The following is an 18,691-nucleotide window of genomic DNA, read 5'->3' as shown; positions in this document are numbered from 1 at the left end:
GGTTCTCCACAAAGGTAGCTGGAGAGCAAATGATTGGCAGGGCAACTGTTTCCTGGTAATTCAAATTAAAACCTGCCACGAACCTAAAAGTGTCAAAAAGATGTATCAGTGCAGGCATCAAGTCCTGTGGTTTAGTGAGGGACATAAAAATATCAGCAAAAGTCACCATTCTCACCACTGGACCACCCCCCCCCCCCCCCCCCTAGATTCATTCCAAAAATTTTGGGCTGTACTCAAATACTCTGCAAAAGGGGTTCCAAAAATACAACAAATAAAATAGAACCCATAACCTAACTACAACACTCCACCTCTGAATGTCTTCTTCCTATAATCACTCGACTAATTCTTTTCTGTCATCCCTTGATCTCATTGTAACTCCAATAGTACTGTGTGCCCTGTATGGCGACGCCATAACAGGTCTCTGTAAGTCAATTTGAGCCTGCAAATGGGTGGGAAAATGTGGGATACAAGTGCAATAAATAAAAAATAGGGGAAATGGGACGTCCCTGTCTGGTGCCACAATGTATAGAAAAAGACAAAGAAGCCAGACCATTCACCAACACGGATGCCCTGGGGTTACAGTATAAAGCTTTCGTTGCATAGAGACCCCCCCCCAAAGTATTTCAGCAACCGAAACAGAAAAGGACACAAGACCAAGTCAAAGGTCTTCTCAGCAAGGTTCCCAGGCAGCAAGAATTTTCCTGACATTATAGATTGAATGCCTATGTTTAATGAAACCCACCTTATCACTATTAACCAGGCAGGGCAAAATATCACTGAAGCATAAAGCCAAGATCTTAGTCAAGGATTTTTAAATCTATATTTAACAAGGAAATGGGCCTATAAGAGGCCATGTGCTTATGATCTTTACCTGGCTTCAGTATAAAGGCGATTAATGCCTGGTTAGCCTTGAGAGGGAATGACTCCCGAGATATGGCTTGTGTAAAATAAGGTTCAACACTGGGGCCAACTGGTACTCCAAGAGGCAGACAGAGTCGAAAACAAGGCACTTCACTGCCACTCCAGTGGAATAATCTTGAAAGATCAAAATTCTCTTGTCCCGAATACCTAAGTTCTTTTTGGCGTCAGTAATTATGGCGCACCAGGTCCTTGTGGCCAGCATTAAGAAAACACACAATAACTGCACACGACCGAATTTCTCTATCAATCTTACGGCCCAGTCTATGCACTCACTCGATGTGCAAAGGGCCCATAAGGTTTTCTGATAATAATTCCACTGCAAGCCAGGCTGGCAGGAAGCCTACCAGCTCAGCTTCATTCAATGTCTTTGGGAATCCTAGAAAGCAAAGATTTTTCCACCTGGAATGATTTTCTAAATCCTCAAGTTTTTCCTCACATTTTGCAACTGACAGATTAATAGTTGTTAGAGCTGCTTGAGATGCACCCAACGTATTCTTGAGCACGCTAAGCCTGATATCAAAGTTTCTCAGATGGTTGCCAAACTCTACCATCATTTGCAAAAAAGCACTTTAAATTGCCCTCTGAGTTCTACAAATTGAGTTTTTAATTGCAGAACCACTGCTTCTGTGATCTGTTAGATTAGAGCTGGATCGACTGGCTCTGCGTCATGCACACTTTCCGCCATCTTTAGCCACTCCATGGGAGCTGCCTTTGTTTTTTCTCTCTCTTTCTTCTGAAGCTTATTTGTCCATAAAACTGCAGCTTATAGATGAAGTTCAGAGAGGCAAATAGCTGCCGAAAATTGCCTGATTGGGGAGGATGTTAGGAGGGCACTGGAGCTCCGGAAAAACGCAGCCTTCCTGTTCAGCACATTACGTGATCTCCCTTCTGTGCTTTAATTCGTCAAATATCATCAAGTCATAGTAATCCCTGTGACTTCGACTACATTGCTACAGCAAGGAGAATCCAGATTTCTAATTTGTTGGATCACTTAGCACAGAGCGCCATGTGTGGGGGAGGGGAGCAGAAAAGACAGCTACCGCTACTTCAGTGGCAGCCCTGCTAGTCAATGAGCGGGCCCTCAGAAGAAAGACCCCTGTATGTGCACTGGGGTTGGGGAAGGGTACAGGAACTGGGACAGCAGTTCTGAAAAGTGTATCAATCATTTCTGTGATTATATTATTTCAGGTTACCTTCATGCCAATACTTAAAAATCTCTCCGTCTACATTCCCCCTATACAAACACATGCACACTTTTCCTCCAAAAGAAAGTATTTCTCAGATTGCCCTGACTCATAAAACAATAAATCAAATTTTGTGAAGAAATAGGTCACAGAGCCAAAGCAAGTAAGGGTTTTATCAAACCTCATGTAAATGGAAGGTGGATACCAAGCACAAATGTTTGTTGCTTTCTGCCTCCTCCCCCGCCCCGTGGAAAAAAGTAATGATTTAGAAGAGTGCAAACCTCAGAAACATGTCAGTATTGCCTCTGAAGTAGAAAAATGCTCATTGTTACTAATAGGATAACAGACTCCATACATCTCGTTCCAGTTCCATTAGTATGAAAGGGATTATTTTATTTTTGTTACATTTGTACCCCGCGCTTTCCCACTCATGGCAGGCTCAATGCGGCTTACATACTGTATACAGGTACTTATTTGTACCTGGGGCAATGGAGGGTTAAGTGACTTGCCCAGAGTCACAAGGAGCTGCCTGTGCCTGAAGTGGGAATCGAACTCAGTTCCTCAGTTCCCCAGGACCAAAGTCCACCACCCTAACCACTAGGCTACTCCTCCACTCCAACACACACACAATGTGAAGACACTATCTGAATCTGTAAATCCTTCAAAGATAGTATCACTACGCTCTAAAGCACAAAAATAGCTCTTAAAAACAAAATTAATTGTAAAATGGCTGCATTTTCTTTTTGTTGATTTTCTTTTATGGTGGAGTAAGGGAAGAGAACTTTTTGATTTAAACTCACACTTATTCAAGGTAGAAAAAAAATGAATTAAAAGGTAATTAAAATTGAAAAACTAACAGCTGCAAAGTAAACAATTCAGCCAACACATTTTCTCCATACTCCCTTAGCAAGCATGCAAAACAGGGTACAAACTCCTTTAAGGCTATTTTGTTTGTTACACGAGGATTTTTACATTTTTCTTAGAAGTAAAACTTACCGAGTACCATCTGCTTTCCAGCTTACTTTATATGGCTTCTGCTCCAGAAATTTTATATTCTCCTTATCCATGGAAACAGGCTGTGCTCCAGGGAATCCAGATCTAAAAGAAGACATTTTTTGTTATAACTTAGATGGTGGATAGCAACACAAAAGAATTTATTTCTTAAATCAGTCTTACACAAGTCACATTTTCTGCTGATGTAACAGCTCAGAAGAAACTGCTGCTGGGAGTTTGATATTATCTATTTACAAAAAGACTGTACCAAAGGTGTTTGATAGGCATGTGCTATTTTACAGAGTTCAAAATAAGCAGGAATCATTTGGAATAAACACAGCTTTTACTAATGGATCTTTTTATGTTAAATCATTTTTATTGCAAATAAAAGAAAAACACATTGTTACAGAAACGCAGTAACCACAACTTGCTTTATATAAACATCCCCCCCAACCAACCCCTTTCCCTCCCCCTATTCCCTCCCACTTACCCTCCCCTACCCATTTATGCATAATCTACAAGGTACCACTAATAGTTCAAAAGTCTACTCCTAGCTGTCGGGGTCAACGTGTTGAGAAAGGGGCTCCATACATCTTGAAACTGTAATCCAGCTTTGGAATTAAAATCCACTATCCCCACTCTCTCCAACCTCAACTAATGGATCTTTTAAACAAACAATTCGTTTTTGGTGGATAAATTCAAATCATTGAAAACCAGTAAGAGTTAGCATACTTGTGGGTGCAACTGTCAAAAAACGCTCCAAGACTATGTTTATGTAATAAAACATATACTTGAATATAAGCCCATCTGAATATAATCTGATGCACCACCCCTTACAAAAAAAAAGGGGAGTGGAGGGTTGACTCAAATGTAAAGCAGAGAGAGAAATTTGGGAGACTGATAAGCCAATCTACAAAGATTACCAAGAGCAAACATCCTTGCCATAAGTTGTTGCTTGTTTGTTTTTTTTTTGTTTGTTTTTTTTTTGGGGGGGGGGTGCACAATTTGCTTATGTTAGATTTATTCTTTCTGTACAACGCTCTGAGTGAATTCTTTCAAAAAGGCGGTAAATAAATCCTAATAAATAAATAAAATTTAAATAATGGTGGAAAAATTAGCATGCTGTATTTTAGCTGTTCCAGATGAGCACACAGATACCCTGTCTTGATGTGCCACTTGTGCAAAAGCTAGCATCAATGGTGCTGCTTATGGACTGCGTGGTCATCAAAATGCGGAGTCCCCCAAGGCTCACCCCTATCCCCGGTCCTTTTCAACCTTATGATGATTCCTCTAGCAATATCCCTATCTAAACATGGCCTAAATCCCTACATCTACGCTGATGGCGTCACAATATTCATCCCTTTCCAATCCACCCTTACAGAAATCTAGGAGAAAATAACCACTGCCATGAACATCCTAACATCATGGGCCAACGCTTTCAAGATGAAAATGAATAAAGAAAAAACTCAATGCCTAATCCTTTCATCACAACACGCTACTCAGATCCCAACCACCCTGACCATCCCTGACATTACAATCCCAATATCTGATAATCTAAAAATACTAGGAGTAACATTAGACAAACACCTAACTTTACAAACTCATGCAAAAGCCACGATGAAGATGTTCAGCATGATGTGGGTACTGAAAAGAGTAAAACCATTCCTCCCACAGAAAACTTTCTGCAATCTAGTACAATCCACAATGCTCACCCATGCCGACTACTGCAACAGCATCTTCATCGGTTGCAAAGCCCAAATTATGAAAAAACTCCAAACCACCCAAAACACAGCAGCTAGACTCATTTTTGGCAAATCACAATTCGAAAGCGCAACACCACTACGTGAAAAACTTCACTGGCTCCCCATCACGGAACGCATAAACTTCAAAGCCCACACAATGATCCACAAGATCCTCCATGGAGAATCCCCAAGCTGCATGTCCAACCTGATTGATCTTCCACCCAGGAACTGGCTCAAATCTTCACGAACATATCTCAATCTTCATCTTCCCAACTGCAAAGGCCTCAAATACAAAACCTACTATGCATCCAATTTTTCTGTTATAGGCAGCCAACTCTGGAATGCCATACCTCGACACATCAGGAAAACCAATGAACACCTACCCTTCCAGAAACTGCTGAAGACTTGCCTCTTCAAACAAGCCTACCCAAATGAACCATCCTAACTCTCGAACCCAACTCCACAACACTAGTATTACCCAAACACCAATCCTTTCCCCACATCTCTCACTATTGTCCTACTATATGTAATAATGTCATTTCTGATACGTTGTTTCATACATTGTATTAACTCTGTGATACTTGTACCATACTCTATGTACATAGTAACATAGTAACATAGTAAATGACAGCAGAAAAAGACCTGCATGGTCCATCCAGTCTGCCCAACAAGACAAACTCATATGTGCTACTTTTTGTGTATACCCTACTTTGATTTGTACCTGTCCTCTTCAGGGCACAGACCATATAAGTCTGTCCAGCACTATCCCCGCCTCCCAACCACCAGCCCCGCCGCCCACCACTGGCTCTGGCACAGACCGTATAAGTCTGCCCAGCACTATCCTCGCCTCCCACCACCGGCTGGCTCTGCCACCCAATCTTGGCTAAGCTCCTTAGGATCCATTCCTTCTGAATAGGATTCCTTTATGTTTATCCCACGCATGTTTGAATTCTGTTACCGTTTTCATTTCCACCACCTCCCGCGGGAGGACATTCCAAGCATCCACTACTCTCTCCGTGAAAAAATACTTCCTGACATTTTTCTTGAGTCTGCCCCCCTTCAATCTCATTTCATGTCCTCTCGGTCTACTGCCTTTGCACCTCTGGAAAAGGTTCGTTTGCGGATTAATACTTTTCAAATATTTGAACGTCTGTATCATATCACCCCTGTTTCTCCTTTCTTCCAGAGTATACATGTTCAGGTCATCAAGTCTCTCCTCATACGTCTTGTAACGCAAATCCCTTACCATTCTCGTAGCTTTTCTTTGCACCGCTTCAATTCTTTTTACATCCTTCGCAAGGTACGGCCTCCAAAACTGAACACAATACTCTAGGTGGGGCCTCACCAACGACTTATACAGGGGCATCAACACCTCCTTTCTTCTGCTGGTCACACCTCTCTCTATACAGCCTAACAACCTTCTAGCTACGGCCACTGCCTTGTCATACTGTTTCGTCGCCTTCAGATCCTCAGATACTATCACCCCAAGATCCCTCTCCCCGTCCGTACCTATCAGATTCTCCCCGCCTAACACATACATCTCCCGAGGGTTTCTATTCCCTAAGTGCATCACTTTGCATTTCTTCGCATTGAATTTTAATTGCCAAACCTTAGACCATTCTTCTAGCTTCCTCAGATCCTTTTTCATGTTTTCCACTCCCTCCCGGGTGTCCACTCTGTTGCAGATCTTAGTATCATCCGCAAATAGGCAAATTTTACCTTCTAACCCTTCGGCAATGTCACTCACAAATATATTGAACAGAATCGGTCCCAGCACCGATCCCTGAGGCACACCACTACTCACCTTTCCCTCCTCCGAGCGAATTCCATTCACCACCACCCTCTGGCTTCTGTCCGTCAACCAGTTCCTAATCCAGTTCACCACTTCGGGTCCTATCTTCAGCCCTTCCAGTTTATTTAAGAGCCTCCTGTGGGGAACCGTGTCAAAAGCTTTGCTGAAATCTAAGTAGATTACATCCATAGCTCGTCCTTGATTCAATTCTCTTGTCACCCAATCAAAGAACTCAATGAGATTCGTTTGGCACGATTTCCCTTTGGTAAAACCATGTTGTCTCGGAACCAATAAGAAGAAACACTGGTCACCGGGGGAGGGGGAGAAGAGAAAGGCATGACAGTCAACGGAGGAGAGGAAGAGAAAGACATGCCGGTTACCACTGGGCGGGGGAAGGAAATGACATAGTTACCTGGAAGACTTAATGGACCGCTCCCTGCACTGCCCGAGTAGCAGTAAAAAGAAACACCAGTCACCATGGGCACGGGGAGAGAAAGACATGCTGGTCTAAGGTTTGGCAATTTAAAATTCAATGCGAAGAAATGCAAAGTGATGCACTTAGGGAGTAGAAATTCACGGGAGACGTATGTGTTAGGCAGTGAGAGTCTGATATGTAGGGACAAGGAGAGGAATCTTGGGGTGATTGTATCTGAGGATCTGAAGGCGACAAAACAGTGTGACAAGGCGGTGGCCATAGCTAGAAGGTTGCTAGGCTGTATAGAGAGAGGTGTGACCAGCAGAAGAGGTTTTAATGCCCCTGTATAAGTCGTTGGTGAGACCCCACCTAGAGTATTGTGTTCAGTTTTGGCGGCCGTATCTTGCTAAGGATGTAAAAAGAATTGAAGCGGTGCAAAGAAAAGCTATGAGGATGGTATGGGATTTGCGTTACAAGACGTATGGGGAGAGACTTGCTGACCTGAACATGTATACCCTGGAGGAAAGGAGAAACAGGGGTGATATGATACAGACGTTCAAATATTTGAAAGGTATTAATCCACAAACGAACTTTTTCCCGTAGATGGGAAGGCAGTAGAACTAGAGGACATGAAATGAGATTGAAGGGGGGCAGACTCAAGAAAAATGTCAGGAAGTATTTTTTCACGGAGAGAGTGGTGGATACTTGGAATGCCTTCCAGCAGGAGGTGGTGGAGATGAGAACGGTAAGAGAATTCAAAAATGTGTGGGATAAACATAAAGGAATCCTGTTCAGAAGGAATGGATCCTCAGAATTTTAGTGGAGATTGGGTGGCACAGCCAGTGGTGGGAGGAGGGGCTAGAGGTTGGGAGCGGGGCTAGTGCTGGGCAGACTTCTACGGTCTGTGCCCTAAAAATGGCAGATACAAATCAAGGTCAGGTATACACAAAAAGTTTTTCTTGATGGGCAGACTGGATGGACCATGCAGGTCTTTCTCTGCTGTCATCTACTATGTTACTATGGTCACTGCAGGGGGGAGGGAGGAAGGACAGAAATGTGTGCAGACTAAGCAGAGATCCCAATTTTTAGGGCCAAAATCTTGGCTTATAGTCAACAAGTATATACAGTAACAAAGGGATGAAATATTTTCAATAGCTCACTACTTTATGCTCTACTAGGGGTTGGACCATAAACCGCTACTAAACGGACTTGGAAAACTCCAAAATTCCAGGAATAACACGTATAGAATGTTTGTACGTTTGGGAAGCTTGCCAGGTGCCCTTGGCCTGGATTGGCCGCTGTCGTGGACAGGATGCTGGGCTCGATGGACCCTTGGTCTTTTCCCAGTGTGGCATTACTTATGTACTTATGTCCTCTACTTGGCTCACTTTTATTACATAGAGCAGTGATTTAACCTATTGTGATGTCATAGTGGCTCATTCCACCAATAAGAGCCAACCTCATTAGTGATGTCACAATGGCTTGATTGTATAGAATGTTTGTACGTTTGGGAAGCTTGCCAGGTGCCCTTGGCCTGGATTGGCCGCTGTCGTGGACAGGATGCTGGGCTCGATGGACCCTTGGTCTTTTCCCAGTATGGCATTACTTATGTACTTATGTACTACAGTACTAACATCATTTTGCCCCCGTTTTTTCTTCAGTCATCATACATTTTTCTGAGAAAAAGAAATCTTTTCAACAACCAGCAATCCAAACAAAATAAATTGCAAGTCTTGTATTTTTTCTGTAACCAGAAAGCATTTTACAGCTGTTTTATTATTGATATAGTCACACTATTCCTACCACCTATTTTTCTGCTTGCAAAACATCAAAAAGCTCTGAAATTAGTTTTAGATTTTCATACCCTTCCCATCCACAGAACTGCTGACATTTACGCTGAATCTCGCCTAACTTTGGTTGAGCTGTTACTTGGGTTACGCCTTTAACCGGTACACCTTCCAAGAAAACTGCACCCTTAAAAAGAAAAAAAACAGAGAAAAGTTGTTAGAATTTTTGTAACTTATTTGATAGACTCCAGCTATATACTCTGAGTTAAATCTTACCACAAAGCTTTAACTTTGATAACATTTCCTAGTCTTAAGTGTGCATTACTGGAAATTATTTCAAATAGTGTTCCCGTATCAAGCAGCAACCCTGTGGTCATCATTTCCAGACAACATTTATTTATTTATTACATTTATATCCCACATTTTCCAACTGATCGCAGGCTCAAAGTGGCTTACGTCTGTAGTGTAAGCTACAGTACAAGAAGAATAATTATACAAATTGAGAATAAGACATAAAATAATTAAACATCAAAAGGCAAGAGATAACAACAGTGAATTATTGTCCTTGGATCTGAATTTATAGTAATAGTTAATTCAGTTAAGTGAAACCTGGGGAATAAGCTCTCTTAAACAATACTGATTTCAACAATTTTCGGAAGTTAAGGTAGTTCTGGGTAGATTTTACTTGTTTGGGTAGAGCAGTTTTGATTGTTTTAAGAAAGCGATCAAAACTCATTTATTCCAGAAGTATGTTTTGAGTACTTTTAACTAACTAAATATTTTTTTCTTCTTTTTTGGACAACTCACGATGTATGAACTAGTACTCTTGATGTAATCCATTTAGAACTATTATCCGGTAACAGCAGAATATAGGAATTGTAACTAACTCTAAGTTATTTATTTATTTGTAGCATATGTATCCCACATTTTCCCACCAATCTGCAGGCTCAATGTGGCTTACATTTGCCTTAATGGCAGTTGCCATTTCCGGGTAACAGAATTACAAATGGTAAGGTGTTAAGTTGCATACATACATGGTAACATACATGTAACATAACATACTTGAACAGATCATGGTATAGATATATATCATGTGCATATACATGATAAGGAAGAATAAATTATGGTAATACATGAAAGTTCCTGAGTAAGAAATTGGGTTGTATCATACTTTAGGTCATCGACTATGGAGAGACCATATTCGACATAGAGGTTGAAGTGGTTATGCTTATTCATTAATGGTAAGGAGTTAACATTTATTACCCCTCTTTATTAATCACATTATTAACCTGCTATCTCAGATTTAATCAGATAAAAGTTAAGTGAGTAAATATAAAGAATTAAGGACTTTTTGTTTTATAATGTGTATTATTAAATTTCTTCAAGGAAAAGCAGGCCCAGCCGTATTCTCACATGTGGGTGACATTATCCAACAGACCACACTGCAGATGCTGACTAGCGTATAGAGGTTACAAGAAAACTCTAGTAGCGTCCCACTGCACATGTGCAAGGGTGCCTTCCGGACCGATGTGTGGGTCCCTCAGTCTTCATTTTTCCGCTGAGCAGGGAGGACGCAAATTTGCAGTCTACCCTCACCACATTTTTCTCTGCTTTTGCAGTGCCTTCCCGTGCGAGTATTTTTCCCTTATTTTTGTCTTTAATTTCAATTTATTTGTTATTTTCCCTCTTAGTTCTTAGTGTTTTGGGCTCTTCAAGTTTTCTTTCTTTTTCGCAGCTCATTAGGCCTGCTTAGGCATGAGCACTGACCTCGATTTGGGCTCTGCTCCTTTCCGAAGTCCAAAATTAAGGAACTGAATGAATTTGACCACAATTCTCTTCTCAATGTCCAAGAAGACCCCCCCCCCCCCAGTGGCTTCAAGAGGTGATTCCAGTGAGGGACCCATACTCTTGGTGCATTGGATGCTTTGGACCTCTCCATGACCTTAATTCGTGTTCTCTCCGTTTGAAAATTAAGTTGAGAACACAGAGTGTGTGTCAAGCCCAGCAGGAAAGACTTTCTGGTTCCTCAAAGGCCGATCTACTGACATCAGTGCCTGATGCATCAACCTCGATGGCTGTCCAAATATCAGCTACCACTGGGGGGACACGGGCATAGAGGAGTTCTCCGTCTCTCTCTCTACCTCTTTCCACAATGGGCACTGATAGTCAGCCCTGGGACTGGTCAGCATTGTACCTGATATTAAGGAAGCATATGAGTTCAAAGTCATCTTCGTGAACACCAAAGGACCACGATGCTCAGTGTCAGGGAAAGCCCAAGAAGCACAAGCATTGGTCTTCTTCAATACACAGTGCCGGGAGCACTGGGGCATCAGCATCAACAGTACCCGAAAAGTGACAGCACTGGGAGGAGTGCTACCTCTTCTTGGTGGAGGTGCCCGTGTGTGAGTCTCTGGGCAGCCAGGTACCCGCTTCTGGATCAGCACAGGCTCCTTTTGAAGGCTGTTCCTGTCCCAGCTCCCCAGCCTTTGCCGATGCCTATCATCAATAAGCAGTACAGAACCGTGCTCAGGTAGGAGCTGGCGCAGATGCTACAGATGCATACCGTTCAGACATAGAGGGGGCTTGCACTAGCTTTCTTCCTGAGGCTCCTACCTAACCTGTAGGCCAGTCTTAGTTGCCAGGGCCCTGGCGGGTGTCGACCCATGAAATACTGTTCTTGACATCAGAGGGAGGAATCTTCCCCAGAGTCTGAGGTACGGCTGTGCCCCGGCAACCTTCGGGGAATAGACGTGTTATCACTGAGCCAATGCAGGCACAGATTCACTCTGTTCAATCTGACTACTGTGAGGAGCCTGACTGGGACCGCACATGGGACTTAGAACAGGACCCTCATTACTTCTTGCAGAGGATTCTTACAAGGCCCCTTTTGATCCCTCCCCACCTCAAGAGACGTAAACCTCCACCTGAGGGTCTCTATTTCACAGGTTTAGTAAAGGAGAGGTCTTCGGCCATCCCATTTACGTTGGAGACAGAGGAAGAACCCAGGGCAGGGATGATGTCTGCCCTGGATTATGAGTCGCCTCCTAAGGAAGGGATCACGGTTCCATTACACCCTGTCCTTAAAGATGCACTCACAAAGAACAGGAATCTCTCCTCTCAGTGAAGGCTGCACCTAAGAAGGTGGATGCGCAGTACCATATCCAGAAATCTCCCAGATTCATTGTAACATAGTAAATGACAACAGATATAGACCTGTACAGTCCATCTAGTCTGCCCAAGATAAACTCATTTTACATGATATGTGATAATTTATACCCATTCTCAGGGCACAGACCGTACAAGTCGCACAGCACTGTTCTTGTACTAAGTTCTCAAGCTAACGTCGAAACCCCTTAAAATTTACTTTCCAGCCCATCCATACCTATTCAGTCACGATCAGGGCGCAGACTGTAGAAGTCTGCCCAGCACCAGTTTCACTTCCCAGTTACCGGTGTCGCCACCTAATCTCCATTAAGATTCCATAGATCCATTCCTTCTAACCAGGATTCATTTGTGTTTATCTCACGCATGTTTGAATTCCATTACCGTTTTCATCTCCACCACCTCCCACAGGAGGGCATTCCACATATCCATCACCCTCAAGAGGGCTCAGCTGCCTCACCACTCTTTGGTAGTCAAATTTGCTCCCAAACAAGCTAGGGAGTTCCAGGACTCTTGCCTCGACTCCCCCAGATAGAGAAGCTCGGGCACTAGACTCATTTGGGAGGTACATTTAACAGTCTTGATGTATATTGCCTACTTCCAGTCCTACCAGCTCTATAAGAGCATCTACTTGAAGCCTTTGCTACACAGTATGCTTAGTCTCGTGGACTCTCTCCCTCGGAAGCAGGCCACTGAGCTTCACCAGATGGCTGGTAAGCAGCAGGAGTGCACTGGCCAAAGGCACTTATGACACTTTTGACATTGTATCCAGACTCTCTGCCATGGGTGCAGGAATGCACAGATTCTCATGGTTGCATGTCTCTGACCTAGAACCAGTGGTTCAGGAGAGATTAGCAGATGAATCTTGGTGAGGAGACAATCTTTTTGGGGACAAGGTGGAGGAGGTCGCTGAAATCATAAGGAAACACACCGACAGCATTCAGTCCCTCTCTTGACAGCCTTCAGCTACATCCTCTTCAACCAGGAGATTTTCAAGTGGGCCTAGACAATGGGACCTACTACTCTCAAAGGCGTAGGTTTCCTCCACCTTCTCGCTCTGCTCGGCAGCCCCAGTCCCAGATTTCTTGCCCTTAACAGTCCTGCCCTCAGAAGTCCCAACCAGCTCCCTAGTCAGAGCATGGAATGGACTTTTGACTGGCTCCAGGACAGCATAGACGCAGTCCAAATAACCATCCTGGATGACCTTCCGCTAAGGGAGAGGTTCAGTTTTTTCCATCAAAACTTGTAACCTCCGACCAATGGGTTCTTCAAATAGTTGGTCTTGGTTACGCACTTCACTGGCATCAGAACCCACAAAATTGCCCACTGAGAGCATCATTCATCTGCCCTCGGCACAAGCAGGTACTTGTAGAGGAATTCTCCTCCCTTCTACAGGCCCAGGCAGCCAAACCCTTGTAACCCTTGTCCTTGGCGAAGAAGGGTCTAATCCTGGTACTTCCTTGTGTCCAAAAAACAGGGGGGGGGGGCATTCTGTCCCATTCTAGACTTAAAGGCCCTGAATAAAATTCCTGGTCAACGAAATGTTCAGGATACTTTCCCTGGGCACCCAGCTTCCCATGATTCAGGAAAAGGATTGGCTATGCTCTCTGGACTCAAAGGATGACTATACTCACATATCGATACTTCCCAGTCACAGGAACTATCTCAGATTCCGAGCCGCATCAGCTCCCAGGGTATTCACCAAATGTCTAGCAGTAGTTTCAGTGTCACTATGCAGACTGGGAGTTTACTTGTTTCCCTACCTGGATGATTGGCTGGTCAAGAGCACATCACAGGAGAAAGCACAAGAGTCATTGTTGAGAACTATTTGGGTGCTGAAACTACTAGGGTTTGTCATAAATTGCCTCAAGTCCCACCTTCATCCAGTACAGCAACTGGAGTACATAGGAGCTCTGCTTGATACAGTACAAGCTCAGGCTTTTCTGCCCCAAGCGAGAGCAGATGCCTTGGTAGCAATCAGCGTGCAAGTCCAAAGCAACAAGCAGATCATAGCAGATGTTGAGATTGTTGGGCCACATGGTCTCCACAGTGCATGTCACTTCCACGGTGAAGTCTCCATTTCAGAGAGACCCAGTGTACCCTAGCTTCCCAGTGATCTCAGGCAGCTGGAAATCTAGTGGATGTCATCCAGGTACCTCAAGAGTTGAATCACTCTTCTCTGGTGGACAATTCAACCATTCCAAATTCCGCTTCCTCAGAAGGTGCTCAGAATGGATGCATCCAACCTGGGATGGGGGAGCTAATGTCGATGGACTTTACATCCAAGGGACATGGTCTGCTCAGGGAACAGATCTCCATATCAACCTCATCTAGCAATTTGAAATGCTCTAAAGGCATTCAGAAATCAGCTTCAGAACCAAATTATTCTCATCCAAAGAGGGATATAACAGAGGCATTTATCAGTCATAAGAAGCAAATGCTTTCAGAGGAAAAAAAAAAAAAGGTGTAGTACAAGAGGTCACATATGAGGACTCCAGGGAGAGGAGTAGGCAAACCCAGAAGCAAAATCAAAAAATATTTCTTCACAAAAAGAGTGGTAGATGCATGGAAAGAACTGATAGAAAAAGTAGTGAGCTAAATCCAACATTCAAAAATATTACTGAATATCAAAAAAGCATAGGACAAGCATAGAGGTTTCCTAATGGCAAAGTATTGACAAGAAAGCAAGAGCAACTAAGAGTCTATGGCACTCCACCACATGAAAAAACTAAGCAGTTAGACAGGCCTAATGGTCCATTATCTGCAATCATATTCTGGGACAGTGGTAGGATCCAGATTTGAGAGATTGCCAAATTGCAAACGCAGGGACAAGGAGAAAGGTAATAAAAGGCCAGCGAAAAGAAATACAACCTACTGAAACTGCAGGACTACTTTGTATCAGAAGTCTACAACTCCCAATGAAGTCAGCCCCAGCAGATTAGTAGTGTTCTAGTGTTGTTCAGGAAAGTCTGGGGACCAAAAGACAATATTTTCTAGCAGAAATGACTATTTTGGTATCTGCCTAGATTACTACAACGCTTGGTGGCAAAGTATTGAGGGCATGAGATACACAGTAGTGTTGAATTAAGTATGAGATCTTTTATGAAGGATGAAAATGAACCAATAAAGAAGAAAAGACAATCTGACTTAGAAACGAAGTGATATCCTATAAGCAGTCAAGCTTCAACTGCCGAGAGCTGGAATATATCCTTTCAGTACGGACAGCAACAACTTGTCTTTTCCTGCTATCATCCAATGTGTTACTATGGTTCTAAGTGATCACAGCTGGAGAAGTTCCAAATCTAATGGGATTTTCAGAGATAAATCCCAAATAGTAGCAATCAAATATTTCTCTGCCAAGAAAGAACTATGAGGATCATAGTTAACTTGACTCCTGAGTTTTATCAAAGTTTTAGATATGAGAAGTGTACATAAGATCCATCTCTCAAAGAAGCATTACCTGCTGCTAATTTTCTGATCTCCTTCTGTAGCAGACCACCTGGTATCTTTCTGTTCCATGCTCACTTGAGGAAAACGCTGTTTGCTATATCCTGACGCAAGGATCACTTATGGGAGCCTAAGTGTCAACTTATTCTTTCTACTAAGAAAGTAGCATAGGGTCATCCCACAACAGATGGCCTAACCATAACTTGAAAGTTTTCTGACATAAAAAGATGGAGCTCGTTCCTCTCTATTTGTTCAGATAGAACATGACTATTTAATTTTTCTGTTTTAACTAGGATAATTTTGTTGGCCACTAATTCCTGAAGTCCTTAGAATATCTGGTTTTCTCCCGTAGCTCCAAAATGATGTGCAACTTTTTCTCCTGGGTGCAAAGTCTTTATTTATTTACTTAAAAGTTTATAAACTGCACTATCTCCCAATTCTAGATGGCTGACACAAAAACACACAGTAAAACAATACTCTATATTAAAGCCAACATCAACAAACACACTTAAAATCTCAAAACTAAAGCAAACAGCTATCAGAGAATAGCAGCAAAAATCAGCAAAGTGTGCTTATTACAATATCATGATCTTCACAGAAGGATAAGCAAAGCCTTTCACAGCAAATATTTGACATCAGTGAAAGCTAGCGCAAAAAAACTGTGCCTTCTTTGCATTACAGAGGTAATCTTACATAGAACCAATGGAAGGGTATTCCAAAGAGTAGCACCCAGAAACAAACAAAAAAGGCAACAGTCTCCTTACTATGATAAAATAATAGTAAAAAAGGTAGACTGATAGAAAACAAACATATGAAATAATTTATTGGTGTGAATCAAAAAACAAACCCGACGTGGCCACATTTCGCCCTCAGGCCGCGTCAGGGGTCAAAACTAAAAAACAAGGGGTGATGGAATTCCCCTTCTTAAATACTTTTATTTAAAAACAGTACTTGGCTCTCTGCTCCGCGTTTCAGTAGCTTCATTAAATGCCCCCTAGTCCTAGTATTATTTATTTAGTTAAATTTAGGGGGAAGTGCCCATAAAATTTCTCTAGGTGACTTGCTGCTAACATATATAACAGAAACAGAAAACTAATCAACTATACAGCAAACCATAAATAAGTCACAAAACAGGCACAATATTCCTTAATATCATAGTTTATTGCAAAACGTTTTCTGAAATAGCCAGGTTCTATAAGCTTTTTGAAAAGCAAAATAGCCAAGACTTGAATTCAGCTTATTGGAAGCCTATTCCACAAATTGGTGGAAAAATTAGAAAATGCTCATTTCCACGTATCACAGTACTTCAGAAACATTTAGGGGGATTAGTTAAGTTGTAGTAAAAGTAGGGTTTTAACTGCACTTTGGTTCACTGCAGGAGTCACTAATGTGCTGTTTAGTGACTCATGCAGGACATGAATACTTGCAATCAACCTCGCATGCTGCATAAGAGTGTAGGAACATAAGTGTTGCCAAACTAAGACTGACCGAAGGTCCATCAAGTCCAGTATCCTGTTTTCAACAGTGGCAAATCTAGGTCACAAGTACCTGGCAAGATCCCAAAACAGTAAAATAGATTTTATGCTGCTTGTCCTAGAAATAAGCAGTGAATTTTCCTCAAGTCCACCTTAATAATGGCTTATGGACTTTTCTTTTAGAAAGTTATTCAAACCTTTTTTTTTTTAACCCTACTCTAAGCTAACTGCTTTTACCACATTCTCTGGCAACGAATTCCAGAGTTTAATTACACATTGAGTGAAGAAATATTTTCTCTAATTTGTTTTAAATTCACTACTTTAATAGCTTCATTGCGTGCCTCCTAATCCTAGTATTTTTGGAAAGAGTAAACAAGAGATTCACATCTATCCGTTCCACTCCACTCATTATTTTATAGAGCTCTATCATATCTCCCCCTCAGCCGTCTTTTCTCCACGCAGGACGTCAGACTCACAGAAACAGAAGCCTGCGCGGCCGCATTGCTAATCTGCAAGGGCAGCCTTCTACATGGAATGTTGCAAGTGGAATAGCAACATTCCATGCAGAATCTCCAATAGTAGCAACATTCCATGTAGAATCTCCAATAGTATCTATTTTATTTTTGTTACATTTGTACCCTGCGCTTTCCCACTCATGGCAGGCTCAATGCGGCTTACATGGGGCAATGGAGGGTTAAGTGACTTGCCCAGAGTCACAAGGAGCTGCCTGTGCCTGAAGTGGGAATCGAACTCAGTTCCCCAGGACCAAAGTCCACCACCCTAACCACTAGGCCACTCCTCCACTGTTGCTACTATTTGAGATTCTAGAAGTCGGCCATTGCAGATCACCAATGTGGCTGCGCAGGCTTCTGCTTCTGTGAGTCTGACGTCCTGCACGTACGTGCAGGACGTCAGACTCACAGAAACAGAAGCCTGCGCAGCCTTCTACATGGAATGTTGCTAGTGGAATAGCAACATTCCATGTAGAATCTCCAATAGTAGCAACATTCCATGTAGAATCTCCAATAGTATCTATTTTATTTTTGTTACATTTGTATCCCGCGCTTTCCCACTCATGGCAGGCTCAATGCGGCTTACATGGGCCAATGGAGGGTTAAGTGACTTGCCCAGAGTCACAAGGAGTTGCCTGTGCCTGAAGTGGGAATCCAACTCGGAATCCAACTCAGTTCCTCGGGACCAAAGTCCACCACCCTAACCACTAGGCCACTCCTCCACTCTGTTTTGTATCTTTTAACCTGAAAAAGAAGGCTTTCAAGATGTTTGCAACACAGAATATAGCTGCTTATAAATTTTAATCCTTTTGGTAGAGAATTCCAGTTTTCGTACTTAGAAGGAGAAGCTGGACGAGTACACAGATTTATTTCTTAATCTCAGGCAGGTAGGGAAATGAAGGGCAAGATAATTACGTGCTTCACTGACTGCGTTGTGAAACGGAAGATTTACTAGATTGGTCATGTACTCAGAAATGATTCTATGGACCAAAGTATAGATCTTCAAAAGAATTTTGGCTCTGACTGGGAGCCGGTGAAGTTTTTGTAGTAGATGAGCTGGTGCTTTCGTAACTTGATTTTCTGTTACATCAATCTTGTGGCCGTGTTTTGGGCTGTTTGTAATCTTGTGATGCAGTCGGCATACACTCCATTACAGTAATCGATATGTGCTAAGACCATCGTTTGGACTAGCATGCGGAAGATCTCTATGGCAAAGTAATCTCTTATCCTCCTGAGCTTCTACAGTTGTTACTTAACTGTT

General features: G+C 42.6%; 1 protein-coding gene across 2 annotated transcripts in view; it reads right to left on the bottom strand.

The window, feature by feature from the left end:
- RNGTT (RNA guanylyltransferase and 5'-phosphatase) overlaps nucleotides 1–18,691 on the bottom strand; it is a 723,922-nt gene that overhangs the window by 514,786 nt on the left and 190,445 nt on the right. For both annotated transcript variants that reach the window (XM_030199106.1, XM_030199105.1), the window contains exons 7-8: nucleotides 8,912–9,021; nucleotides 3,102–3,203 (exon numbers count right to left, since the gene is read on the bottom strand). In XM_030199106.1, coding sequence (XP_030054966.1) covers nucleotides 3,102–3,203; nucleotides 8,912–9,021 — 212 coding nt within the window. The remainder of the gene's footprint in view (nucleotides 1–3,101; nucleotides 3,204–8,911; nucleotides 9,022–18,691) is intronic.

The sequence above is a fragment of the Microcaecilia unicolor genome, chromosome 3, assembly GCF_901765095.1.
Source record: "Microcaecilia unicolor chromosome 3, aMicUni1.1, whole genome shotgun sequence".
Lineage (NCBI taxonomy): Eukaryota > Metazoa > Chordata > Amphibia > Gymnophiona > Siphonopidae > Microcaecilia > Microcaecilia unicolor.
The sequence above is the reverse complement of the archived record's forward strand: the minus strand, read 5'-3'. Positions and strand labels throughout refer to the sequence as shown.